General features: G+C 52.3%; 1 protein-coding gene and 1 long non-coding RNA gene across 2 annotated transcripts; one reads left to right on the forward strand and one right to left on the reverse strand.

Annotated features, from left to right (window-relative positions):
- The first annotated feature begins 1,914 nt into the window (after positions 1-1,914).
- Positions 1,915-27,926, forward strand: LOC123820491. The gene is made up of 3 exons (XR_006785978.1): positions 1,915-2,052; positions 22,586-22,763; positions 27,472-27,926. It is a non-coding gene; the product is annotated as an uncharacterized LOC123820491 (long non-coding RNA).
- On the reverse strand, positions 4,019-23,778 carry LOC123820490 (myosin-7-like). The gene is given in 39 exon segments (XM_045841244.1): positions 4,019-4,155; positions 4,747-4,881; positions 4,999-5,094; positions 5,997-6,164; positions 6,166-6,273; positions 6,381-6,506; positions 6,619-6,822; positions 7,074-7,382; positions 7,926-8,050; positions 8,183-8,348; positions 8,513-8,696; positions 9,237-9,433; positions 10,125-10,243; positions 10,380-10,506; positions 10,742-11,131; positions 11,875-11,965; positions 13,079-13,224; positions 14,032-14,208; positions 14,399-14,641; positions 15,243-15,498; positions 15,747-15,883; positions 16,168-16,291; positions 16,435-16,552; positions 17,182-17,269; positions 17,627-17,694; positions 17,979-18,288; positions 18,892-19,062; positions 19,324-19,473; positions 19,588-19,706; positions 19,809-19,947; positions 20,574-20,677; positions 20,910-21,008; positions 21,415-21,478; positions 21,577-21,669; positions 21,751-21,859; positions 22,458-22,485; positions 22,688-22,844; positions 23,126-23,269; positions 23,563-23,778. Coding segments are annotated over 39 exon segments (5,808 nt in total). The 5' UTR covers positions 23,764-23,778; the 3' UTR covers positions 4,019-4,137.

The raw sequence follows: 27,926 nt of genomic DNA on the forward strand, positions 1-27,926 counted from the left end.
TTGCCCTAGCCCCTCTGGCTCCAGGGCCTTTTTTTAGTCCTTGTGCAAATTCCTCCCCTCCAAAGGGCTGATGGGCAGATAGTGGGAAGACAGCACCTTCTCACACCACCACCCCCTCCCTTACTTTGGTTATTTTTAACCTGAAGGGTGAGTTGAGCACACTGGGTGAGGGTCACCTTCTCCTGCAGGCCAGATACTTGTCCCCTGCCCTCCAACCACAGGCTCCCCCCCATCTTTTTCACCCTCTCTTTTTCACTCTGGCTTGTCCTCACACAGCCCCAGGCTGGGAGCATCTCCCACTCTCCCACCTGGAGTTCTACAGTGCAAGTACTGGGAGCTGAAGCCACGATGCCCAGGGGAAGGGTCTGTGGATCAGCTCCATGATGTCTGTGCTGCTGTCTCTCAGCACAAAGTTTGTGTCTTGTTACCTTCTGTTCCCCAAGTTTTCATGCAGGTGTCCTGGAGACTTGAGGCTGTGCTGCCTCAGGGACATATCTGGAGCCCCCAAGCCCTCCCCTCATGCTCCTGATACATTGCCCACCATCCAACCTCTCAAACAGGGGAAAGGGGGTTTCCTCATACCACCACAGCAGATCTGTATCCAGACCAACAGTCCAGGACCCTTATATATAAGCTTGACCACCACATGTCCACACCCATGCTTAGCCACACATATGCAGAATTTTCACACTTATAAGCTTAATCTTGCAAATTATCCTACTTGCTGTTATGCACAGATACACACATTTGCACACATACATTGTCTCCCCCAACACCCTTTGCTCCTGGTGGGGGGCAGCAAGGAGGCATTAATCCCTGGGGCCTGAGGGAAGAGGGGTAGGGGTGGGGGGCTTCCCCCTTCCACCTCTCTGGACTGCCAGAGAGTGCAGGTGCTGCTGAAGCTGGCCGAGGCCTGGCAGGCCTGGAGATTTACAACAGTTGGGCCTTTTGCTCTTTGTTACCTGGGGTGGGGGTGCGGGTGGAGCTCTGTAGTCTGCCACCCCTTCCCAGGTAGAACTCTGGTGCCCCTTCCAACCCAGTGGGGTTCATATTCACATGCCCTTCTTCATGGTGTCCCCAAGTGCCCCAGGCCCTCAAGGTCTCCCTCCCCAGCCTCCACTGATGCCACCTCTCAAATGCAGTAGGTGTCAGGTCTTCAGCAGCCGTGACTGTTATGACTAAGTGGACATTGTGTTCAGGAAACAAAGCCAGACTCCCCTGCTCTGGCTTTCCCCTACACCGTCACACCCAAGAATACTCTCCCAGCTCCCCCCTCTCCCCCCTCCACCCCATCTACTCTCACCTCTCAATATAGCTCTAGAGTGTGGAGGTGGGTAGGACAGACAGGGGTCAGCTTCTCTGGGTAGGAGAGTTTTCCATTAAATATGAGGTTTCTCTCTCAAGGTCCCCAACTCCCTAGGGCCCTCCACTGCCCCATTATCAGACTCAGGAATATACATCTGTCTCCAGACGACTTGTATCCTATATCCGATGTCTTGTGAGTCAAGCCCACATTCCCATCTCCTGCAGGTGCATATGTCAAATTGTTACCCCAGGGAATACAGGCCACCTGTCCCCAGCTCTAGGTCATTTGAGGCCCCATTGTGCAAACTGGGGGGTTAGTCCTGGCTCAGTGCCTCATGCCTGGTTCCCATTGCTCTGGGGACAAGATAAGGGGCTGAGAACACCAGGTCGGGCTAGGTCAGGTCCAGGTGACAAAGACTAGGCTTTGTCCTTAGGGAACCCTGTGTTCTGAGCATGCCAGATTCGATGTAGGTGGAGAGACGGGTGAAGGGTGGCAGACAGTTCCTGCTGTGTCCTATGGAAGGAGGAGGAGGGAAGGGGCTAATTTTGTTCCAGGGCTCTGCCCCTCTGTGGTCTGGTTTGCCCTCCTCTTCCTTTCCTAGGCCCCTTCCACTCCCCTGGCTCTCATACCCACACATGCTCTCCATCCTCCCTCAGCTCCTTCCAAAGCAGCTCCTAATTCTGCTGGAAGTCCTAGAGTGTGAGGGCACGGATGGAGGCTCCTGACACAGGTGAGGGGATAAAGAGGTAAGTCCAGCGTCCTTGGCACCAAGTCGCCTCTCTTTGCCTGGTTCCCTGTATCTTTGTCTGTCTCTGAGTCTGACAATCCCTTCCCTATGCCTGGTTCCCTTTCTCAAAGTCAGACTTGGCCTGTGCCATGTTTCTGTCCATCTAGGGGTCTGAAATGCCTATGTTTTCATGAGTCTCTGCTTTCTTTGACACTGATCTCTGCTTGTCCTTCTGCCTGTCTCATCTCTGCTTCCACATCTTGCTCCAGGGTCTTTGTTGACCTCTTTCTAATCTCACTGTTCTCGGCTTTCCTGATTTTCCTTGCATCTGAAGGTGACCCAGGATTCTTTCTTAGGTCCAAGATCACCCCCGTCAGCTCTTCCAGCTCCTCTATCCAAGGTTCATCCTCCCTTCTCCTCTTCCATCCCCTCTTAGCACCCTCCTCTCCTGTGGTTCAGCTGCCAGTTCTCTCTCACACCTGCTATTGCCTGCCATTCTCTCAGCATCCAGATCCCACTGTCTTCTGCTTCAGGAACTTAGGTTCTTTGGGTGTCCCCTGCATCTCTCTTCTCAAGTGTGTCCCTCTCTTTTCCCTACTGATTTCCTCATTGCTGTCCAAGTCCTTCCTAGGAAAAGAAGTGGTCCTAGGGTGGGAGAATGGAGAAAGGTATGAGGAGAAAGGTGGGAGGGACCGTGGACCTTTTCTCCTCACTTCCTGTATCTTTTCTCTTTGTTGGTTTCCCTGGTCCTCCTGTGCCCCAGTTTCTTGAGCTCTCTCCCTCTCTCTTTCCTCAGGTCTTTCCTTTTTCCTTTCCTTCTCCCTTTATCCCCTGTCTCTTCCCCTCCTGTAATCTAACACTGGCATCCCTCAGTCCTGGGATGGTATCTTGCCCTCACTCTGACTGTTGCATTCAAAGCTCAGGGTCAGAGTGGGGGGTGGAGCGGGATCTTGGCTGGGAGTGGCTATGTGTGGTAGGCTTGGGGAGATTCAGTTCAGGGGTGAACCAAGGCTTCAGGAGTCTCAACAGGAGGCCAACGGTCCCATTGCCTCTTGAGCCCCTGCCCTCTATGGTCCCATAGTCCCAGGCCTTGCTAAGCAGCCCAGGTGTGGCAGTGACTCCAGGGGCCTGGGCTGGTTTCACTGGAGTGGGGCTTGCTTTTTCCTCCCAGCCCTTCAGTGACCTGTCCCTTCCTCCTTTTCCCCTCAGAGTCTGGTTCACACATGTCTCTTCCCAGTCCCTCATCTGCCTGCTTCCTTTAGAGATAGCCTGTCATAAATGGACCAAAGAGTCCCCACCTTCCAGCAAACTCAGATGAAGAGGGTCTTGTGAAAAGAAATTATAGTGGAAGAAATGAGGGAGAAGAAAGTAGCCCCTTGGATGGAGGGGCCAGGATGGAAGGTGGGCTAAGGGTATAGTTCTCCTGGTGAGGTGGGGAGAGGGGCCTGGCCTCTGGGGGAGGTTGGAGACAGTGATGGCTGTTGGGAAGGGTGGTGGGCTACAGCTTTAAGTCCTTGTGCCCTCTCAGAGACCCTCTTTGACTGGGCTTGGGGCTCATTACCCTACCTGTCCAAGTGGGTCACACCTCATAGTATATCCTACACACTAACCCTCCTCCGCCCAGCCCAGCCTTGGTGTTGTTGTTGATGGTGGTGGGGTAGCATTGATCAGAGCTGGGATGTCTGTCCACAGCAGAGTGGCTCGCATGCTCTAGGCAAGTCTTAAGAGTTTCCCCTAAATCTCTTTAACTTTGAGTGTCTGTGAGCCAGGGAGAGGGCTGGGAGGAGAGGTGTCAGCTTCTGAGGAGGAGGTGAAGGGGAACACAGGCATCATTGCACTGGGGATGCTCAGAGCCTCACAGACACCCCGGGGAGGCCTCCTTGGTCCAGCCTGTGAAGCTGCCCTTCCTCCCCTCACTCCTGTGTCCATCCCAGTATGCGTGTCCTTGTGGCTGGCAGGCAGTGAAGAAGAGTCCAGAGGTAGGATTTCACATCGGGGGAAATTGCTTTATTCTGCTTCCCCCAAAAAGGCTGTTTTATAGGTTCTAGGACTGGAACTCTGTTGGTACCCTCAGGGCTGAGCAGATCAAGAAGCTGTGGCGAAGCTACTCTTCATTCAAGCCCTTTGAAAGGAAATAAAGTCCAACTTAGCTCTGGAAAGGTGGGAGTTGGGTAGGGATTGGCACAGGAAACAAAGGGGAGACAGGGCCCTCAGTGGGGTGGAGGACTGCTGTGTGGTCTGACAGGGGCCCTGTGATGGTGGGAGATGTGTCCCAGGGATCAGTGTGGAGGACACGTTCTGGGTGGTAGGGCTCTGGGGTCCACCAGAGGGAGTTGTGTGGGTGAGGACAAGGGGTGCTTTGGCCTGTCCACTTTAAGTTTGCCTTGCAAGGTTGTAGGTCAAAACGAGGTGAAAGAGAAGAGGAGCCCAGCAGCTGGGAGGAACTGGAGCATACTGGGTAGATATACAAAGTAGGGTTTTCTAGGGTTGCTGATTACCCTAAGGCTGAGATTTGCAAAATGATTGAAAGTGAGAGCTGAAAGAACCTTAGAAATCACAGAGGACAGAATCACCTTGCCCTCTAGGGCCTTGGAGTTCAGTTGTGGAGGATGAATAAAGAGAAGGCATCCTTGTATTGGGGGCTGAGTCTGGGCACTGATGGGGGCTCACCTCTGTGGGGACCACTAACATTGCCTGGGGGTAGGGAACCCACCTTGGTGCCAATGTCACGGCTCTTGGCCCGCAGCTTGTTGACCTGGGACTCAGCAATGTCCGCCCGCTCCTCCGCCTCATCCAGCTCGTGCTGCACTTTGCGGAACTTGGACAGGTTGGTGTTGGCCTGCTCCTCCTGTGAGGGTTTGGGGGGAGAATGAGGTGAGAGGGGGCCTGGGGTTCTCAGCCTCCCAACCTGAGCACTGGCTCCCCTGTCCTTCCGCCAGGCTCAGTCCGCAGCAAGGTCACTCACCGCCTCCTCGGCCTGGCGCTTGTAGGCCTTGACCTTCAGCTGCAGCTTGTCTACCAGGTCCTGCAGCCTCAGCAGGTTCTTCCTGTCCTCTTCTGTCTGGGGGTCAGAGGTGGTCAGGAGTGAGGACCGCACAGTCATAGGAGGCATGCCCCATTCCCTCACTGGGCATTTTTACTCTACTTTCCGATCCTCACCAAACACTTGGGTTATCCTTATAATTTTTCATCTGGCCCAAAGAAGTATAAATATTTTTGCTGGTATGTTTCAGGAAAAGGTCTAGGGAGCTGATAGGACTCTAGAAAGTGCGAGGAAAATTGTGTGTGTGTACTGTTTTGGGGAGCAGGCCCTTGGAGGTCTTGGGACCCCCCAGAGGACAAACTTCACAGTTCTGGAACCCAGCAGGCCCTGGCAGTGGCTCTGGGACTACAGGTGTGATGGGATCTCCTGGGCTGCAGGGAAATGACATAGACTTGATCGAGATTAAGGAAAAATGTGCATAGAGGGGTGGTGACTTTCTGGATTGGACAGAAACAAAATCTAAGTGAGAATCTATTCTAGAAAACACCATGGAAAGCTAAAGTCTGTATCTCCTGGCATAACTGAAAAGTTTTGTGATTTGTCTGAATGGCTTTGGCATGCTTTTGATGTATTTTGGTGGTGATGGTGCCAGGCTAAAGCTTGGCCACATACTTGCTTTCTGGTAACACTGTGCAGGCTGAGCTCTGGCTGGAGTTCTGTGTGTGTCCCCAGCGGACAGGCTGAGGGTGAATGCTGAGGTAAAGCTCTCAGCCAGGAGTCTCAGGGACTGGCCTCTGTGCCAGGAAACACTGAGGGTAGGACAGAGTCAGTGATGTCAAAATGGGCTTCCAGGGGTTACACTTCCACCCTTTGCCCTGGAAGAAGCTCACAGAGAACACTTCATTCCTCTTGGATGGTCGTCACCCTGGCTTCAGGCCATAATGCAGAGGACCCTGCCCCAGAGCAGCCACCAGCCCCACCTGGTAGGTGAGCTCCTTGATGCGGCGCTCACTCTTCCTCATGCCCTTGATCGACTCTGCGTTGCGCTTCTGCTCGGCCTCCAGCTCGTTCTCCAGCTCCCGCACCCGGGCCTCCAGCTTCTGCAGCTGCTTCTTGCCACCCTTGAGGGCGATCTGCTCAGCCTCGTCCCAGCCGGTGCTGCAGGTCCTTAATGGTCTGCTCCATGTTCTTCTTCATGCGCTCCAGGTGGGCGCTGGTGTCCTGCTCCTTCTTCAGCTCCTCCGCCATCATGGCGGCCTGTGGGCAGGAGAGAAGTGAGACGGGGTGTGGCTGAGTCCTCTCACACTCACGGCCCAGCAGGGAGACACTGGTCTGGAGCAGGTGGGCGGGGTTGTGGCACTTACATCTGTGATGGCTTTCTTGGCCTTCTCCTCGGCGTTCCTGCACTCCTGCACCGCCTCCTCCACTTCAGTCTGAAGCTGTGACAGGTCTGCCTCCATCTTCTTCTTCTGGTTGAGGAGGCTGGTGTTCTGAGGGCAGGAGTGGGTAGAGCACTGAGAATCCATGACTGGCTTCCAAACCTCACCTGCTGGGTCCTGCAGCTTGTGCTTGACTCCAGGAATGCCCAGGAGAACCGCTCACCTGGGAGTGCAGTAGCTGCACCCGCTCGCTGGTCTCAATCAGCTCCTGCTCAGCCAGCTTCCGGGACCTCTCCGTCTGCTCCACCACAGACCTCAGCTCCTCCAGCTCAGCCTGCAGCAGGTTGTTGCGCCGCTCCACAATGGCAATGTTTTCTTTCAGGTCATCATTAGCCCGGATTGAGTCATCCAGCTGGATCTGAGTGTCCTGTGAATCAGGAGGTTGGGCATGAGAGAGGCAGCTGACCTCTGGGCCCATCAGAAAGTTGTTACACTGAACTGGATGCCAATGGGGAGCCCACTGTGGTGGCTCAGGAGGAGCCTGTGGGTTGTCTGTGCAATGGCCCTGGAGCAGGAGGGATCTGGAGCGGTGATGGGACACCACCACCCAACTTGGCCACGTGGAGGCCATCTCCTCTCTGGGGAGCTGGCTTCCTGCTCCCAACAGTCACCATGTACCTTCAGCAAGCTCTGGAGGTTCTTGAGTTGCTTCTGGGCCTCAGCAGCCATGCGGTTGGCATGGCTGAGCTGGATCTCCATCTCATTGAGGTCACCCTCCATCTTCTTCTTTACACGCAGGGCCTCATTGCGACTGCGTGTCTCTGCATCCAGGGAGGTCTGCAGCGAGTCCACCACTCGCAGGTGGTTGCGCTTGGCCTGCTCCATCTCCTCGTCCTTCTCAGCCAGCTTCCGCTCCATCTCTGCCTTGATCTGGTTGAACTCCAGCTGGGCCCGAAGGATCTTGCCCTCCTCATGCTCCAGGGAGGCCTGGGAGAGGGGCGAGGGAAAGGGGGTTGAGGCAGAGAGTCACAGCACGTGGTGAGGGCAGGGGTCTGTCCATGAGTTACGGATACAAAGTGAATTCAAGAGTGGCGTAAGTGGTTCAGTCAAAGAAACATCAAGAGGAAGAAGAAAAGAGAATTTAAAGGAAAAAAATAGGCCTAATAGAAGGTGATTCAGGCCTCAGAGAAGAGCTAGCAATACAGATAAAGAGGAAAATGAAGAGGAAGATGTTACCAAGGAAACAAATGCAATCAGGCACAGAATGTGAAAATCTGAAAGAGGGAGGCAGAGGTGGAAAGGGGAGGAGAGTGAAAACAGGAAGTCTTTTCTAAGATGTAATAGGTAAAATGTTTGTGCAAAGTAAACTGAGTGACCTGTTCATTCATTCCACAATATTTGTTGATTGCCTAGTATGTGCCAGGCACTCTTCTAAGCTCTGCGGATGTAACAGTGAACAAATCAGACAAAAGGGAGACAACAACAAGGATTACAGCCTAGAGCTCTACCTCCCCCCGACCCCACACACACCTCCGCCTCCTCCAGGGCTGACTGCAACTCCAGCTTCTCTGCATCCAGCTGCTTGCGGATCTTCTCCAGCTCATGGATGCTCTTTCCACTGGAACCCAGCTGCTCAGTCAGATCAGAGATCTCCTCTGTGGGAGGGGCCAAACGACTCAGTTAGAGGCTGCCCTGGTCCACTGGGGAGGGCATCCCTCTCAGAGGTCCTGTGTGCTCCAGAAGGAGGCATTCTTCCCACCCCTCCCCAGCCTCAGGCCTCAGCACACCTTGAAGGTTCTTGTTTTCCCTCTTGAAGGTCTCCAGGTGCTCCAAGGACTCCTCGTAGGCATTCTTGAGCTTGAAGAGCTCAGTGCTGAGGGAGCGAGCCTCCTTCTGTGAGGACTCCAGTTCCGACTGCGACTCCTCATACTTCTGCTTCCATTCAGCCAGGATCTGCGGGGACAGGGTTGGGGCTCAGTGTGCAGTCCTGCCCCACCTCCAGGGGGCTGCCCAGGCCCCTCGCCTTCTCCCTGCCTCCAAGGAGGATGTTCCTGGCTTCACACTGATGCAGGTACCCCTGCCCTGCCCCCCTGGCTGCAGCCCCCACCAGGACCCACCTTGTCAAAGTTCCTCTGCTTCTTGTCCAGGGCCGCGGCGGCTGCATTGGAGCGCTCCACATCCACCATCAGGTCCTCAATCTCATTTTGCAGCCTGTGTTTGGTTTTCTCCAGTGATGAGCACTTGGCATTGACAGCCTCCACGGCCTCCTCAGCATCCTGCAGCCGCTGGGCCAGCTTCTTCCTGCCCCAGAGGTAGGGGGTAGGGGAGAGGATGGGGAAGATGGAGAGTGTGGATTTGGACAAGAGGAAATGACATGAGTCTTCTGGAAAACAATACTTGAAAATTCAGAAGTGTGTGGGAGATGCCTGAAGATGGGCCCCAGGGGGAGGAGAACTGAGCAGGCAGAGAGTTTTGGTGGCAAGGTATGAAGAACCACAGAACCCAGGGGGGCCTTCTGGGTGACATCCCTCTAACCCTGGGCCAGCCTTTAGGCTGCAGATATAGAGGGCATATGAGCTTTCACAGGCCACCCCACCTCCCCCGCACAGCACCCTGCTCCAGGTGGGAGCACTCTGCCCTCAGACAAACCTTTTGTTCGTCTTATATTCGGATGAGAAACATAACGCGAGCAAAAAGCTTCCCTGAGAGGAGAAGGAGATGGAGCCAGGGTAGGGTCCTCCTGTGTTGTCAAAACTTAGCTAAGCATCCATCCCCTGTGGCCAGTTGACTAGTCCTGTCTGCATCCGGGCCCCAGCCAGAGGCTGGCTGCCTGGGACTCACTTGGCCTCCTCCAGCTCCTCTGTCCGCTGGATGGCGTCCGTCTCATACTTGGTCCTCCACTGGGCCACTTCTGAGTTGGCCTTGGACAGGACACGCTGCAGCTCGGCCTTGGCCTCTGTCTCCTCCTCATACTGCTCCCTGAGCAGATCACAGTCGTGCCGGGCTGACTGCAATGCGTGGGCCAGGGCGTTCTTCGCCTGGGGAGGTGAACACCAAGAGTGGGCTCGGCTTTCTTCACAAAGCAATGCCAGGCCTTGCCCATCTCCTCACCCTACTTTCAATAGCCTTTCCATGGCTCACCTATCTCTAAATCCCCAGTGGACCAGGAATGGTTTACTGAATACTAATAAGAAAGTCTGCCCATGCAGCACTGCACTATTTCCAGGAAGCTTCATGCCCGTCACCCCTGTGTTCCTCACTGCAGCAGGCATTATCATCTTCACCCCTTTTGAAGGCAGGAGGCAGAGGCTCAGAGAGGTTAGGTGATTTCCCCAAGATCACCAGGCTCTAAGAGGCAGGTTAGAATTTGAGGCCTGGCCTTTTCAAAAAGCCACATTCTTTCCCCTTTTTCATGAGCCCAGCAAAATTCTAGGAATAGGCTTCAGTGAATTTCTTTCTCTAGTTTCAAATTGCCTTGCTAATCTAGGACCCAGGGGCACCCTTAGGCTCTGGCCTCCCCCACAGCCTTCCAGGAATGGCAGCAGAAAGCCTCAGCCCAGGGATTAGAGTTAAGAGGCATGTGGTAGGGTCTAGGCTATTATTCCTTTTGGAATTCTGGGAGAATAATGGACGAATAGCCACCCCAGTCTGGGAAAAGGAAATGATGTGGATATAAGGCTAACCACTATGCTCCTGGCAGGGGGCCAGTGGCCTGAGTCTAGACCTCACCTTAACCTCCTCCTCCAGCTGCCTCTTGAGGTCCTCCAGCTGCTGAGTGTAGGTGAGCTTTCCTCGGGTTAGCTGGGAGATCAGCGCCTCCTTCTCATCCAGCTGTCGGGACAGCTCACCTGGAAAGGTACGAAGGCACATCCAACTCTTAAAGGCCAGGCATTCCTCTCGTCCCCAACCCCTCTCCTAACCCTCAGGCCCCATTCTCTAGAGAGGTATGTGTGTGTGTCTACCCAAGGGTCCGGTGATGCTCACCATTCTCAGTCTGTAGCTTGGCCCGCTGGCTTGTGAGGTCATTGACAGAACGCTGGGTCTCCTCAGCTTTGCTCCGGTGCTCATTCATCTGGTCTTCCAAGGTACGGCACATTTTCTCCAGGTTAGCCTAAGAGAGGAAGGAGAGTCATATGATGGTTGTGGGGGGCACTTTCAGGGGTGTACTGGGAACAATTAAAGGAGAAGGAAGAGGGAAAGCATGGAAGGAAGGAGAGATCAGAGAACTCGGTAGAAGAAGGAAAGTAGAAAACAGCCACCAAAGAAGAGAAGAGGAGACATGGGCAGAATGTGGAGGTGGGTGGAGGGAATTGGAGGAGGGAAGAGGCTAAGCACAGGCTAAGCACCTTGGCCTTGATGATCTGCTCCATGTTGGAAGTGACATCGTCCAGCTCCAGCTTGAACTCACTCTTCTCCTTCTCCAGCTTCTGTTTCACACGCTGCAGGTTGTCAATCTGCTCGCTCAGCTCGGCCACACTGTCAGCATGCTTCTTGCGCAGGGCCGCTGCTGTGGCCTCGTGCTGCAGTGTGGCCTCCTCCAGGTCCCTCCTCATCTTCTGGAACTCAGCCTCACGCTTCTTGTTCATCTCAATCTGTACAGATGTGGCCCCGCCAGCCTCTTCCAGGCGCTCACTGATCTCCTCCAGCTCCCGGGACAGGTCTGAGCGCAGCTTCTCCACCTTGGCTCTGGCAGTGCGCTCGGCCTCCAGCTCTTCCTCCAGCTCCTCAATGCGTGCCTGGGCCGGGACACTAAGGGCTCAGACCCATTGCCTGGAACTCTCCATCAGAACCCACTCCCCCTACTTTGGAAGGCCCCCAGCCCGTCTGGAACAGCAAGTCAGTTTAGTTCTACCAGTGGAGGTATAGAAAGAAAACGGCTTGGGGGAGATGGTTTGGGCATCAGAGTTAGCCTTCCTTCAGGCCAGAACATTTACATTCTGTTTACTGCAAGGAAAGTGGTTGAAGCTTGCTCTTGAAGAGAGACAAAGAGGCCTGTCCTCTAGGGATAGTTAAAACAGTTTGGTGGGAAAAATAATAAAAGTTAGAATGAAAGGGATGTGCTTGTCTGACCAGGCAACTAAAGACCTAACAGTGTTTGCTCTAGAAGTAAGAACCAAAGTCACAGACCATCAAGGCTGAAGGGACCTTAAAACTACCAGGTAACGGGAGGACATGGAGGCCCAGAGATCTGGAGTGGGCTCTCCCACTGTCATTAGCTAGTCCAGAGCTGAAATAGGAAGCCAAGATTTCTGTCCCCCAGACCTGTGAACTTTGCAAGGTCTCTTCCTACATCATCCTTGGATCACCAAGTCCCTCATGAAGTTGTTCCATGGTTGAACTATGATAGCTTAGTGTCCCCCTTCATGGGCCCATAGCAATCGCCTATAATGCTGGGGAGAGGACAGACTGCAGGAGGGGTTGGGAAGCTGAGAACTGGTCGAGGAAGTCCAGTACCCATCCTGGGCATCCCAGACTTTACCTGAAGCTCTTTAATCTTCTTCTGCAGCTGACTGCCCAGGGCCTGCTCATCCTCAATTTTTGCATTAAGGGCATTCAGCTCAAAGTCCTTCCTGTGGGGAAGGAGGGAGGGTGAGGATAAGGAGGCCGTTTGGACTCTAGGAGAGTCCATCAGTAGTTGGAAATGGTAACAAAACAAATGAACAGCAGGATTTCATCAGAAAAACAGCTTCCAGGGCTGATGGAGGGCCCACCTGCTGAAGGACGGAAGCCCAGCAGGAAATGTAATGGGAAAAGCAGTGCAGGTGGAGTGACAGGACCTGGGCTCTGAGGGACTCTCCCTTTTTGGTCTGTAAAATGAGGGGGTTGGTCTGACTCTTTCAAGGACCCTTTTTAGCTCCAATGGTCTTCACTTCGGACACTCTTACTTTGAATTTGGTTTATCTTTCTGACCCTTTGTTTCCCCTTTGGTAAATTGGAGCCAAAAATACCATCCTTTAAAGGTGGTTTGAGGATCAGTGAGATCACATACTCACTCGTTCCACAAACACTGTGCCTGGGGAAGTGTGAAGTCTCCTGGGCGGACATAGCCCGGCGAGGATATGGATCATGATGATTCTCAGAGCCTTTCAAAGGACTGAGTGTAAAGTACCAGAGGATCCTTGAGTATCTACATATGTTCTGCAGGTTCACTGTTTACCAAGTTGCAAAGTGGAACTATACATTTTGGAAGGACTTGCAATAGGGATTAGAACCACAAGTTCATCAGAACAAAAGACATGGCCCAGACTCTGCACTGCTCAAGTGTTATGGCTGACCCATTTCTCTGTGCTCTAGGCTCTCTGTGAAGGACCTAAAAGACCGTTCTTGAGAGGCTGCTTCGTGGAGCCTTCTTCCACATTAACAGCTGGTCTCCAAAAAGACTTGTGTGTAAAGGGGGCAAGCTGTTATTTTCTGCCCCTTTTAAGTGCCCAAAAGAAAGAAAGAGCTTGAAGGATTCAAGTTAGACTCTTTGCCAGCGAGGACGGCTGGGCCCTGAAGTGCATGTTATAGGGAGGAAAGCATTCTTTCTAGAGGCTTTAACCACAATTTTGCACCCACTTATTGAAGCTGCATGAGGCTGTTGCCTCTGAGGATGGAGGTCTTGGGTCAGCTTAGACTGTCATCCACAGAACAGGGTGCTGGGCTGGGGAGGATAAAAGGCAGCAGGGAGGGAAACATATTACTTTTTCAGCCGCTCATCCAGCTGCTGCTTGTCATTCTCCAGGTCCATGATGCTCTCCTGGGTCAGTTTCAGGTCACCCTCCAGCTTCCGCTTTGCTCGTTCCAGGTCCATGCGCACTTTCTTCTCCTGCTCCAGGGACCCTTCCAGCTGGTGGAGAGAAGGACCGATGTGCTTCGTGAGGACAAGATCTTGAGTTGGTGGTTTAAAAGCTTAGTCACTTTGGGGTTGGGGGATCCCAAGAGATGTCCAGTACTTGGGAAAGCTTCCCCAGAGAAGTCCCAATGTTACCAGGGAGCTGTGAGAGTGCCTAGCATGTGGGGATGCTCAGTAACTGATAAATGATTGAATGAATGACTATGAGACAGAATACCTAAGCTACATTTATTCATTCTGCATCTTATAAGCACCTACTGGGTTTCAGGGACCATGCTAGGCACTGCAGAAACAAAATTGAATAAATCCAAGTTTCTGCCAAAAGGCAGCCCACAGTGTTATGGATGTGGGCTTCAATAATAGATACTTTAATAATGGTAAGTCAGAGTAATAAGTGAGTCAACAGAGACATGCACAAAGAACTATCTGTGCAGAAAAATGATCCCTGAGGACCAGAGACTGCCTAAAATATTAGAAGTCTGAAGATCCTCCTTGAGGAGCCTCAAAAATTCCCAGAGAAATGTATCATGTTCTTATGAGATAACCCTCTAAATCCTGTGGTTGAAGGTAGTGATCTTCAGACTTGAACCTAAATTGAAATAAGGAAGCCCACCTCAACTGTTGATCATATCAGTGAGATGATCTACATAACTCACATTTGATCACCCTCCCCCTTTTCGATTCCCCAGCTCCCTTCTAGAAAGGTTTTAGGAAAGTGAGCATTCTCCATACCACCCCATGAACACACACACACAAGCACAGATGGACATGTATATCTAGGCCTTGTGACAATCTACTCACATCGTCCACCTGCTGCTCCAGCTTGACTTTAGCCTTGGTCAGGGTGTTGACCTTGTCTTCTTCAGCCTGGAGGTCATCCAGGGCCTGCTGGTGGGCCTCCTGCAGAGCTTTCTTCTCCTTGGTCAACTTAACAATGATCTCATCCAGCCCAGCCATCTCCTCTGTCAGGTTCTTCACCTGTCAACCAAGAACCCCATCCCCTTTTAGGGTCAAAGGTCACCAGCCTGGAGACATCTATGGAGATCTCCAGTGCCAAGGACAACACTGCTATCAGGATCCCCTGAGAGGCTTGGCATTTGTTAAGGTCAGTGTGGTCTTTGAATCCTGAGGAGACCCAGGCTGAAACCAGAGAGAGAGCTTCCCTCACCTTGTTCTCTGTTGCGTGCTTCTCTTTCTCCACCTTGGCCAGTGTCAGCTCCAGGTCATCAATGTCCTTCTTGAGCTCAGAGCACTCATCTTCCAGTTTGCGCTTCTTGGCAGTGAGTTCAGCATTCATCTCCTCCTCATCTTCCATCCTCTCAGTCATCTCCTTCACCTTGGCCTCCAGCTGGATCTTGTTCTTGATCAGCTGGTCACAGCGTTCCTCTGCATCAGCCAAGTTGTCTTGTTCCTGAAGGTGAGACACAGAGGGGAGGTTTTTCAGTAGGTGGGGTCTCTGCTATAGCAGGTGGAAGGAGGGAGAGGCTCAGCCTTCACTATAGGAGCTGCAGAACAACCCCCCTCTGAGAAGAATCTCAGAAGGATGGGAGGAGAAGAATTTCAGTGCAATGTAATGGGAGCATTGGGGGATGGGAACAGAGGAAAGGAAATCAGAAGTCTCTTTATCTGGCCCTCTTCCTCTGGGCCCCTCCATTGAAGGGAGGGAACTACATAAATACACATAAATTTATATATTTACAATGTAGTGACATGGGCAGCTTTAAGGATGAGGAAATTGAGATTCAAAGATAATGCATAGTTTGCCCAAAGTCACAAAATTATTGAGCTGTGGATCCAGGATGAACCCAGGTGAAAAGCCTGTGTTTTAAAAGTTAATTCTCCCCCATGCCCCTTCCCTTTCCTTCTCTCAAAGGGCCTCTTTGGAAGTCTTTGAAAATACTGATTCCAGAGTCCTCTGCTTGAGAGGGGACAAGATGAAGAGACCCTGGGTAGGGAGGTCCAGGGTACAGGTAGAGCTGGGTGGAAGAGCCAACAGCTGCCCAGAGCCTCACCGCCTGCACTTGGAGCTGTAGGTCATTCTTCTCCTGCAGCAGAGACACCATCTTCTCCTCCAGCTCTTTCCGGCGAGCCTCTGACTTCTCCAGGGCCTCTTTGAGGCGCCCAAACTCCTCCTTCATGTTGGCCATCTCCTTCTCTGTCTCTGCACTCTTCAGCAGGGGCTTGATCTTGAAGTACAGCTTCATCCAGGGCCAGTTCTTGACTCCCATGAAGGCACGAATGTTCCACTGGATTATCAGCAAGGAGTCTCTGCAGGGGCCCAGCGAGAGTGGTGGTGAGAGGTCCTTCCTCCTTCCTTCCTAGAGGGCGCTAGGAGGCCCTGACTCCTAAGCCCTTTCTCTCATCCATCCCATTTCTGACCATGAGGTCCACCCTCTGTCCCTATGAGACATTCCTGCTGATTTCATTGTTTGAAGATCCCGTGAGCTTTTCCTCCTGACACCACCCCTGAACCACCCTGTGCCTCAGGTTGGCAACCTCCTTTTGAGATCTCCCACCTGCGTTCCACCAACTTCTTGAACTCTATTCTGGAAAGCACACCACGGGACTGGGCCTGGATGCGGGTGATGATGCGGCTCAGCCTCTCATCTCGCATCTCTTCTAGCAGCCCCAGCAGCCCCGCCTTGAAGAACACCTGTGGCAAGGGGGAGAACCAAGGGCACCACAGCCTCAGAGAAGGGTATCTAGGATGAAGGAAGAGGGTGGGAGACCCAGGCTGAGCTCCCAGGGGACCCATCACCTGCTCATCCTACACCTGGGAGTGAAGTGTGAAAGACAAGACAGAAAGGAAGCCTGGCTTCCAGCCTTTGGGTTGACACAGGGAGCCAGGAATCAGGGGTCTGTCTTCCAAACTCCCAGCTGCTCCACTCATGATGGCTGCACACCTTGCAATTCCACCCCATGGAGCTCTAGACTCACCTTGGTGTGGCCGAACTTGTACTGGTTGTGGTCAATGTCCAGGGAGCCCAGCAGCTTCTCTGCTCCTTTTCTGCTGTCGATGAACTGCCCTTCAGGGATGGCTGATGGGTTTAGGATACGGTACCTGGGAAGGAGGTGCCCGGAGTCACCCATGGCTGCACTGATCCACTCTGCCCACAGAATCTGGGGCCACCTGCAGACTCCCCTCCTCACCAAGGCTGCCTGGGCTTCCCCTGTCCCCTGAGCCCTGGGGCATCCTGTACCCACCTCTGCCGGAAGTCCCCATAGAGGATGCGGTTGGGGAAGCCTTTTCTGCAGATGCGAATGCCCTCTAGCACTCCATTGCAGCGCAGCTGGTGCATGACCAGGGGGTTGTCCATCACCCCTGCAGCAGTGGAGAGGGGAGAGGAGTGTGTGGGGAGAACACTGGACCAAGTGCCAGGTGTCCTAGTTCTGATCCTGCCTCTGCCACTTAAAAGCTGGTAGCCTTAGCAGGCCAGTTTATAATGACCCTTAATTTCTTTTCATTTTTTTATAGCTTATAAGAATAATCAAAATTTTTCACATTTTTTATATTGTTAATGCCTATTGTCACAGGGTAGCCAGAGCAGATATATTCCATTTTTCTAGAGAATAAACTAAGCCCAGAGAGACTAAGGGACTTGACCAAGATTGCCAAGTGGATCAGAACAGAGACAAGCCTTAAACCCAGGCCCCTGAACCTCCATCTCCTTATCAATCAAAAAGGGATAAGCAATCCTTATAAGTTTCAATGGGAGTTGTATGGCACTAATGAGGTAATGTCCATCAAAGTGCCTTACACATTGCCCTGAGTTACACATTCCAAATGTAAGGTAGCACTAGGGCAGGGGATGGTCTATGAGACCTCATGGGGGACAAGAGACGAATGTGATTTGGAAAGCACTGTGGTGGGAGATTAGGAGATGACTCAGAAGGCCCTGTTCTTGGGCAGTGAGTCTTGGCAGTGAGCTGGTCCTGAGGTCTGCAGCTCACCTGGAGACTTGGTCTCATTGGGGATGATGCAACGCACAAAGTGGGGATGTGTGGAGCGCAAGTTGGTCATTAGCTTGTTCAGATTTTCCTATGACCCAAAAAACATGAGGGAAAAATAAAGAAAGTAAAATTAAGAGAAGTAAGAATGAGAAAGGAGAGGGAGAATGAGAAAGAGAGATGGAGTGAAGGCTAAGAGCTAATGAGAATAAAGGAATGTTAGATGAAGGCATGGGGAAAGAGAGAGGATGGAAGGCAGGAGGGGAAGAAAGGAGGTGAGAGGGGACCTCAGTAAGGTAAGAGGCCAGCAAATGAAGGAAAAGAGGATGGAAAGGAAGAGATGAGAAGATGAAGAGTGGGATCACAAATGGAATGGGGATGGGAGGGATCAGGATGAACAAGGCAAGGAAGGAGCCATGCTGGGCTGGGGCTGGGCTCTCACACTTACCCTGTGCAGAGCTGACACAGTCTGAAAGGACGAGCCTTTTTTGGCCTTGCCTTTGCCCTTATCAACAGCTGTGGGAAGGAGAATCAAGAAAAGGGGCATAAGTGGGTGTGTGGGGAGGTCAGGGCATGGCTGAAGAGTTATAGCCTCCAGTTCACATCCTTGATGGCATCTGGCCTCCAGGGGAGGGTTTTCACTGTGGTTGCCTCAGTTTCTCCATCCAATTCTATCTCAATGAGCCTGTAAACCTTGGGCACAGCCTGACATGGAAATGGTGGGGTGTTGCAATTGACCTGCATCAGATGCAGGGCAGAAACCTTCTTTCTTAGCCCCCTGGTTCCCAGTCTCTACTTACGTGTATCAGCCCCAGCATAATTGGCAAACAAGTTGCTGAGCAGCTTGAGGGATGACTTCTGGTACAGGCCCACCACCGTCTCATTGAGTGGGTCTTTGTTCTTCTGCAGCCAGCCTATGATGTTGTAGTCCACAGTGCCAGCATAGTGGATCAGGGAGAAGTGAGCTTCCTGCTTCCCCTTGACATTGCGTGGCTTCTGGAAGTTGTTGGACTTGCCCAGGTGGTTGTCATACAGCTTGGCTTTGAAGGTCATGTCAGTGGCCTTGGGGAACATGCATTCTTCCTCCAGGATGGACATGATGCCCATGGGCTGAGGGTGGAGGGGAGAGCATCACTGAGAATGCCTCATACAGATGGAGACAGATCCTGCTCTAGGGTCAATATTTGCCTATGGAGATGCCCCTTTGGGCATTAAGGTATTAGGCTCAGATTTGAATACAGTTACCTACTGACTGACAGCTGTTTAAGCCTTCCCAAAGTGGAAGATTTTTATTTCAGAGGGACCTTTGTGCAAGTCTGGGAATGCGGATGCCATAGGTGCTTTACATATCACTCATCACCCAGATCCCTGAGATGGTGGGGTTGAAAATAGGGGCACTCTTACAATTCCCCACCACCACCCTCAAACTTTCTGCTCCTTGGATGGGTAAGACAGGGTGACTAACCACACTGGTGTGGGAGGCTGTCTTGGTGGTGCCTGTCCTCTGTCTGTCTACTCTCAAGCCCCTGGGAACTCAGCTTTTCCAGATGTCACCCTGTACTGGGTGGCTGGGACAACACAGAGCTCTGGAAACTAGGGCTCCAGATTCTTCTGTTATCCAGATTCTGCTCCTCAGAAGAGATGGGGATGCTATTTTGACTGGGGCATTCAGATGAGTGTGAGTGGAGAGTTTAGGTGAGGCTAAGGCAGCACCTTCTCGATGAGGTCGATGCAGGCCTGCAGGTCCATGCCGAAGTCGATAAACTCCCACTCGATGCCCTCCTTCTTATACTCCTCCTGCTCCAGCACGAACATGTGGTGGTTGAAGAACTGCTGCAGCTTCTCGTTGGTGAAGTTGATGCAGAGCTGCTCAAAGCTGTTGAACTGCAGGGGGAATGAGGGTGGAGCCAGGTCAGGTAGGCAGGTGTCTGAGTGGCCAGTGGGCTCAGCTCAGGGCTGTGTCCAGCCCCATGAAGTGTGTGGCTGGTCTTCTTCCCTATCAGAGCCGGGAGGGAATGCCCCCAAAGGCAGGATGGTGACTGCCTCCATCACTGCTGAAGCCCACTGCCTTCCTGGCACTGGCTGATGGCCATCCTGTTACATGTGCCAATGAGTGCATTATTGTTCTCCCTACTCCCCACTCACATCGAAGATCTCGAAGCCAGCAATGTCCAGGACACCAATGAAGTACTGGCGTGGCTGCTTGGTCTCCAGACTGGCGTTGATCCGAGTCACCATCCAGTTGAACATCTTTTCATACACTGCCTTGGCCAGTGCCCCAATGGCATATGCCACCTGGAAGGTAGGGGAGAGACCCAGGTGAGCAGATTCACTGGGAAGAGTGAATTTCAAAGCCCCCACTGCGCCATGCAAGTTTTCACCACCATTTCTTTTCTGAAGATGACCCACCTGCTGGACATTCTGCCCCTTGGTGACATATTCATTGCCCACTTTCACCCGAGGGTGGCACAACCCCTTGAGCAGGTCAGCTGAGTTCAACCCCATGAGGTAGGCAGACTTATCAGCCTCTAGAAGGAAAGGGCAGGTGGCAAAGTTGATAAAGAGGTAACTCCCCTGCAGAGGCAGCCTTCAGTGACTCTGCAGCTGCTCCTAGCATCCCAGACTCCCACCTTCAGTGCCGTCTGGCTCAGCTTGCTCCTCCCGCTGCTTCTGTTTGAACTTCATGTTTCCGAAGTGCATGATGGCGCCTGTCAGCTTGTAAATGGAGCTCTTCTCCTCTGGAGTGAAGCCCAGCACATCAAAGGCATTCTGTAATAAGGCCCCATATTGGTGGATCACAGGAAAGGAAATATGGCAGGTAAGAGAGATCTCTTTTCAGTTGGAGAGAAAACTCTGTGAGTTCTGAGATTCCCATACCCAGTGGTGACTCCAAAACAAAGATGAGAGGTATCAACACAGAGGGCAGACTGCCTCGGCCCCAGCTTCAGGGGTCACATCTGTCCTCTGGGGAACCTCTGGGTTACCCACGCATGTTTCCTACTGTTTCTCCTTCTCTAAGCCCCACACTTGCTTCCCTGCCTGGACCTTCCATATCTGTCCCTAGCTGGTGTTTGCCTAACAGCTTGCCCAGCTCATGGAATCATCAGGACCCTTTCTTCCCTCCTTTCCTTAGTGATGCCTTATTTCTTGGCTTGTCTGCTTCTCTGTCCCATGGCTTTCAGTCCTCTCTGGTTTGATTGAACATCAAATACCTGCCAGCCCTGTCTCATCACACCCATACCCTAGCACAACCCTGACCATAGGGACATGCTGTCTTTTAGGGAGGTCTATACCACTATGAACAACACACAGCCACTATTACTGGGCCAGCAGAATGCCCATTTGCCCCTTACCACCAATACCCTCACCTCTGGACTGGGTCATTACACACTTACATCAGTGGCCATGAGCTCCTCAGAGTCATCAATTGAAGCCACAGTGGTCTCTCCTTGGGAGATGAATGCATAATCATAGGGGTTGTTGGTGATCAGCAGCATGTCTACGGGAAGAAGATGTGGTTAGGATGTGGCACAAACCCCTGGCTCTCACTGGGCAGCTTGCCACAGCACAGGGCCTGTAGAGGAGCACAAAACAGGGCTTAATGTGGCTCCACAGCCCCCAGATCTGAATACAGAGTACCCTAAACCCAGTGCATGCCAACAAGCAGCAGCAAACAGAAGGGACCAGGTTGCCATGGAGATAGTTGGTCTCTGTTGGTAGCTCTGACTCACCCAGAAGCTCAGGTTTTTTATTAGACAGGATTTGGTAGAAAATATGATAATCTCTCTCTGATTTCAGCTGGAAAATAACTCTGGATTTTTCCAGAAGGTCTGTAAACAGTAGGGGAGAAGAAAGAGAGAAAGAAAAGGTTGTTGGATTTAGGTACAAGGAAGCAGAAATGAATGATAAATGTAGCAAGCAAAAGGCAGAGGGAGAGGAGGAGAGAAAGAGTGAGAGACTCATACACAGATACACAGAGGTAGGGATGGAGGCAAAGTCCCAGCAGGATAGATTTAGTCTCAGAGAAAGACACAGACCTGCAGAGACAGCGATGGAGAAAAACCAGAGGAAGTCTCAGAGAGAGATGGATATACAGACCTAATGCCACAGACACATTGAGATAGAGGGAGAGAGACTGAGGTCTGGAGACCCAGAGAAAGGCGAGAGAGAGAGAGAGAGAAATGGATAGAACAAAAATGAGCTGAGGCTGAGCCCTAGAAGACTCATGGCACTCACAGGTCTCTATGTCAGCAGATGCCAACTTTCCAGTTGCCCCAAAATGGATTCGAATGAATTTTCCCTGGAGAGATGGAGGATTAATGAGTTAAGGGAAAGCTCATATTTGATGCCATCTCTTGACCAGCCCAAATCCCAAGTCCAAGGTCAGGGATCACTTACAAAACGGGAGGAGTTGTCATTCCTGACAGTCTTGGCGTTGCCGAAGGCCTCCAGAGCAGGGTTGGCCTGGATGATCTGGTCCTCCAGGGTGCCCTGCAGAGGTCAGGAAGATGGCAGGTGAGAGGGTTCTCTTCCCTTTTTGCAGCATGGGACTTTGGGGGATAATAGGCCTACCTTGCTTGGGTTCTGGTCCTTCTTGCTGCGGTCCCCAATGGCAGCGATAACAGCAAAGTACTGAATGACCCTCTTGGTGTTAACTGTCTTCCCGGCGCCGGATTCTCCGCTGTCAGGACATTCAGGGGCTCATTAGGCAGTGCATAAACACTGCTTGAGGACAACAAGCCTGGTCCTACTCAACAGTGGGAACCCTGTTGCCGGCAGCTGACAGGTACTAAGTACCCCAAACATAGCTGTACTCTGACATACACAGGGTCAGGGGTAGCAACCAGAAAGATGGCACAAGAAGGTGCTGGGTTTGGGCAGCTGGAACCTAGTTTTAGTTGGGCAAAGTCAACCAGAAGAGATGGGCCTGGGACATTTTGAATAAGAATGGTTGGGACTGGAAGAATAGGGAAGGTTTCTGAAAGAAATGTGGGAGAAAAAGAAGAGTTGAAGAAAACATGGTGATACTGAGCTTAGGGATAAATGATAAGTGGGAGGACACTGGGTGAAGGAGATTGGAGAGGGAAAATAAGAGAGGGAAGGGGGAGAGCAAAGAGAAGGTAAGAGGAAAGGAAGGAGAAGGAAAAGGAGCTGGTGTGAAGGTGGAAGGAAAAGAGTGGGCTATGCACAGGGCTTGAGGGCACTGATGGAGCTGGGGGTCTTGATGGGGCTGGGGTCAGGGAGATTCTGGAAGGGAACTGGGTAGGAGCCACACTCACGTAATCAGGATGGACTGGTTTTCTCTGTCTGTGAGGAGGAAATGGGGAGGGAAAGTCAGGAGCCACGTAGGATGATGCTCTTGTTTGGTATCCCCCCACCCATCTCCCCACCCTCTGCCCTTCTCCAGGCCTGTCCCGGCTGCCAAACCCCTCAGGAGGAGGAAGAGAGCCATCATGTGCATCTCTTACTGTGGAGCCCCCAGAAAAACCCTTCACTTGGGGCCTGTCACCTGTCAGCATGTACTGATAGGCATTGTCAGAGATGGAGAAGATGTGGGGCGGCGCCTCGCTCCTCTTCTTGCCCCGGTAGGCAGCCACCACCTCGGCGTTGTACACCGGCAGCCACTTGTAGGGGTTGATGGTGACGCAGAAGAGGCCGGAGTAGGTCTAGGGGTAGAAAAAGAGGAGTGAATTGCCAGTGGGAAGGATGGCATTAGAGTTAGAGAAAGATCCCAAAAAAGGAAGAAGAGAAAGGAAAATCTATGAATACACTAAATCTAAGTAATGCCAGCACCCAGGGTATTAGAACTGACCCAAGAATGTAGGAACTAGGACAGAGTGCAAGACTGCATGAGCACACAGAATAGAAACTCTTGGCTCCAGAAGGTAGATACACACAGACCAGGAAGCTACCAGATTCAGAGGGATGTCATAGGTGGAGCGCTCACATAGATCATCCAGGATGCATAACGCTCCTTGAGGTTGTAGAGCACAGCGGGCTCGTGCAGAAAAGTCAGCATGGCCATGTCCTCAATCTTGTCAAACTTGGGCGGGTTCTGCTGCAACACCTGGTCTTCCTTCACGGTCACCGTCTGCAACAGCCCACACGCAGAGCCACTGTCAGCCCTCCCTCAGCAGGGATAGGAGGCGGGAGAGTGACAGGACAACAGTGTTTGAGAGAGAAGGACCCAGGATCACAGAGAAGATAACACTAGATATTGGGAATGAGAAGGGCTATTTGGAGGATCTGGATCCCTACCTAGAGGAAGGAAGAATTAGACCTTCCTTAGGTCTGTGTGGGGTGGACCCTGGTGGCACACATCTCTGTCCACACAAGGTATGGGGTTTGTCCAGGGTGGCTTCTTGTACTAGCCCTGCCACCCACCTTGCCATTCTCGGTCTCAGCAGTGACTTTGCCACCCTCTCGAGACACAATCTTGGCCTTGACAAACTCTTCCTTGTCATCAGGCACGAAGACATCCTTCTTGAGGTCAAAGGGCCTGGTCTGGGCTTCTAGCCGCTCCTTCTCTGACTTGCGCAGGAAGGGGGCGGCAGCCCCAAACGCTGCCATCTCTGCATCACCCATGGCTGCGCCTGCAGTGGGCGAGAGAAGGAGCTGGTTCTCCTCCCCTCTGCTCTCCTGTACACTGGAAGCCCCAATGTCTAGCACCATGCTGAGGAGTCAGGAGGGGTCACTGACAAGTCCCTTGTCCCTTGAACTTATCCCTTAACCTGAGACTGCCTCAAAAATTTGTCTGGGCAGAAGGGGAGGCTGACTTTTGTTCAGCCTGGGGCTCTCCTGGAAAAGGGAGGAGTGTCCTAGGCTTCTCGTGGGAGCAAGAATTTGACTGTATCCATCTCTGACCCTTGTCCTCCCCCGGCCCCCTCACTAGTCACAAGTAAGGACTCCTGCTCACCAAGACATTCTCCCCAAGGCCATGCAGAAACTAGAGTTCCTCATCTCCCCCGATCCACCCCCACACCCCATCTGCAGCTTTCCTTACCTTGGCTTCTCAAAAATGTCTGAGAGGAAAGTGTCTCAAACCTGCAGGGGACCTGGAGAGAGTGAAGGCTGTATTGGGGCCACCTCCCTGCTGCTCCCTGGCTCTGCCCTTCAGCACCTACCCACTCCTCCCCTAGGGATGCAAATAGATAGGAAGAGGTAGTCAGCTTCCTTGGTCCTGTCCTCTCTTGCTTTCCAAGCACACTGTTCCTCTAATCCCCTGAACACTAATTCTGATTTCCTGACATCAACTCAGCCCTGAGCCCTGGTCCCCCTTCCTGCTCCTGGGAGGTGGTCCCACTCTTGCCTATACCCATCTACTGAAACTTGCTTTCCTTGAGGCACCTGATGAACAACAAATGCTCACATTTGTTCAGAGTTGTATAGCCTCCAAAGCATTTTATGCACATTCTCTTAGTCAATCCTCACCCCATTCTACAGACGGGGAGATCAAGATTATAGGGTTTGCTTGTCTAAGAATACATAGCAATAAGCGGTGGAGCCAGGATTTGAACCCTAGTCTTATGACTCAAAAGCCGGTTCTCTTCCACCCTGTCAGTCTTTGTGGATACTTTCAGAGGGGAGTCCCTGTGGGCATCCTCTCATAGACACACCTATCACACAACGAAACTTGTTCCACACATCCTTTAATAAACATGTGTGCCCGCCGCTCACGTCTCACCCAGACACACTCCTTTTCTTCACATACCTCGGCACACACCCCCTTCCAGTGTGCCCTTATGCCTCAGTAATAGATGTGCCCTTAAATATATGCACAGCATAAATAGGCTCACACGCTATACACTGTCAAGTATACAGAGACCTGGAACAGCCGCACTACCTGCCGGCAAACTCCTTTTGCAGGGTGTACACACACTGCAGCAGTTGTGACTCCTGGATGCGCACACAAGTGTCTCCATGTTTGTGGACATGGGTAGTTACACATTGGAAACCTCACATTTCCTAAGTGATCGTTCTCTGCCATCCTCTTCCCCTGTGCCTACCGCAGAATGAGGCCACTTGTCCTCAGGCATGATCATAAACACCTGTCTCCTGCTTGATATTTTTGTATCTTAGGTAGTAAGGTATATACTCCCCCTCACCATGTGTCAGATCATGCATGAATGTACACACACCACATACACATGCACACCCCTCTATTGAATTCTGGTCTCATCTGCATGGATACAGACATCCCCCAGTAATACATGAACCCCCCACTCCCCCCATGGCACATACACATGTTTAGACCTAAACATGTGTGCTCAGTTACCAGACCCAGTATTCTGCATGAAGCCCTGCTTGCAGCTTGCTATTCCTAGAGAAGCCCTTTTCTAAACCTGGGGCCTCTTATCCCAGAGGAAGGCTTCCAGCTCCGCGCTCCTACCTGAGAGCAGAAAGAACGGAGTGCCGGGCAGAGCTGTGGAGCCTGACCTGGTTAGGGGCTGTATATATGGGGCAGCAGGGCGCCCCCACCCCCACCTGCGCCCAGTCCCCAGCCGGATTTAGAAAGGACTGTTGTCACTAGAAGCATTTCCCCCAGCCCCCCCCTTTCTAACAGCACTCCCCTCCCCCTTTCCAGTGAGGAAACAATTGGAAGTGGTCGTCATTGTTATGGCATGGAGTGTGCAGGGTCTGAGTTCCATGGGGCGGGGATGGCTCTAAGAGCAGCCAAAATATCTCCCAGGCCTCACATTCCACAGCTGGCAGGAGAGGGAACTGACCACAACCGACCACCAGTGACCTCAGGCAGGCAGGGCTCTGACTCTCCCCCAGGGATCCCCTGGACCCTAACACTGCTGCTCCTCAGCCCCCTGCCCCAAGCGCTGGCCTGGCCCCTTGCACAGTGTCCTCCCTGCTCACTGGCTTGGATCCTGCATCCAACTTTGCAATGGGAGGGGGCTGAGTGTCAGCAGCAGAAGGTAGGGTAGAGCCGGGGGGCCTGTCCCGAAGGTGGGGGCTAGACCGAGGCAGCTGAAGGTTTCCTGGCCAAGTGACAAGAACAATGACCAGAAAACTTAGAGATGAGGACTCTGGCTTGGGTACTAATTTCCTTGGACCAACCAGGTGATATTGAGGTCACTGAGCCTCAGAGCCAGATAGGAATTAGTGATGGGTCCAAGCCCTTTATTTTATGGAGAGGGGAAGTACCTTCTTTAAGGTCGAGCAGCCAGTCAAGGCAGCAAGATTCAAGAGTGGGAAGAAAACTCAGCAAGTGGGAGGAGAGCCCAGCCTGTGGAGGCAGGCTGGGAAAGAGGGCTAGGAGTCTAAGGACACAAGGACCCAATGTGTGCAGAAGGCAGGGTCTGGCTATCAGATGGTCCTGCCAGATGGAGCCTTTGCCTGACTCCTTTTCTTAGCTCTGCCCACAGGTACTTAATGCTTAGCCCAGAGCCAGACACTCTGGAGCCACAGGTAACACAGCTCCTGCAGCAGAAGACCCTTAACCAAGACAGCCATTGCCTGGCCCACCCAACTTCTTGTGTTCCGTGGGACGGTCTCTATCCAGACCTGGTGAGACTGGTGCTCTGGCAAGTGGGGCACAGAGACAGCAAAGATCTCTCCCTTTCCTGCAGGCCTTAGGAGCAGTCAGAGTCAGCGAGGAAAAGGAGCTGGGGCTCAGCCTGTGAGCACAGGACACAGCCAATGCCAAGCTCTTCCAGCAAGGAGGGGAGACGGAGCTGAGTTCGCAAGCTTCGCTGGCTCTGTGTCCAGGCAACCGCTGCCTAGTTTGGTTTCGAATCCCCCTCTTTTCCAGCCACAGCTCTTCAGCACATGCGGGTTAACCCATCTGATTAGCTGACAGCTTGGAAGGACAGTAGCAAGCTTCAGGGATGGAGGCAGAGTAGGCACACTTTGAAGGTGGGGTGGGAACAGCAGGGAAGGGGAAATCTAGGTTGGGGGGCCTGAGTCGGGGTTGCTTGGTAACCAAAGAACAGCCTGGGGTCATTGAGCAGCTGTAGGGAAAGGGGGCGGGCAAGTGGGGGTAGACCATGAATGCAAGGGTCTTGCTCAGTGCAGCCTCAGCTATACAGCTGCTGGCACGGGGCCCATAGGCTGACTGCTAACAGGTCCAGCAGAACAAACTCTAGGGCCCAATGAGGCCCTGCTAATGATGGGAATTAAGCCCACTGGTAGGGACCCAAGGGGTTGGCAATGAAGGGCAAAATCTTTCTTTATTTTTAGAGGTTAATTACTTTTTTATTGTTGAATTATATTGTAAAGCCTACATCTACAGTCTAATCAGGAAGAAATGCTTCAGCAAAATCTCTTTTCATTCACCCATTCCAGGTTTCCAAGATCAAAGCTGCCACCCTTCTCTGATTTTCCAGGGCTCAGGCACAGAAGCCGGCAATTGAGATGCACCGAGTATACTTGAGGCATGGCAGAGCCATTTCAAAGCCAGTATCTTCACCATGGGCCAGCCTCCATGGCCATGGAGCTGGGAAACCTTTCCTGTGTTTAGTAAATCAACTGTGCTTTGTTTTCCTCCTGATGGGCTTGGGGGCACTGGCTACTGGTATTACAGTATTACTATTCTCCACACCCCATTGCAGAATAGAACTTGGCTTCCCTGCCTCGAGGCTCTCCGCCTCAGATCTCCAGTCTGGAGAGAGTGGAGTGTCTGATGTCCTTAAACATCCCCACTCATCCCGCAACCCTCTGGCACCTGCTTTTGGCTCCATCATGATTCTCTTCCTTCTGCTCACTATTATATGAACTGAGAAGCTTTGCTGATTCCTTCA

Source organism: Phyllostomus hastatus, unplaced genomic scaffold, assembly GCF_019186645.2.
Source record: "Phyllostomus hastatus isolate PE091 unplaced genomic scaffold, TTU_PhHast_1.1 phas_contig_348, whole genome shotgun sequence".
Taxonomy (NCBI): Eukaryota; Metazoa; Chordata; class Mammalia; order Chiroptera; family Phyllostomidae; genus Phyllostomus; species Phyllostomus hastatus.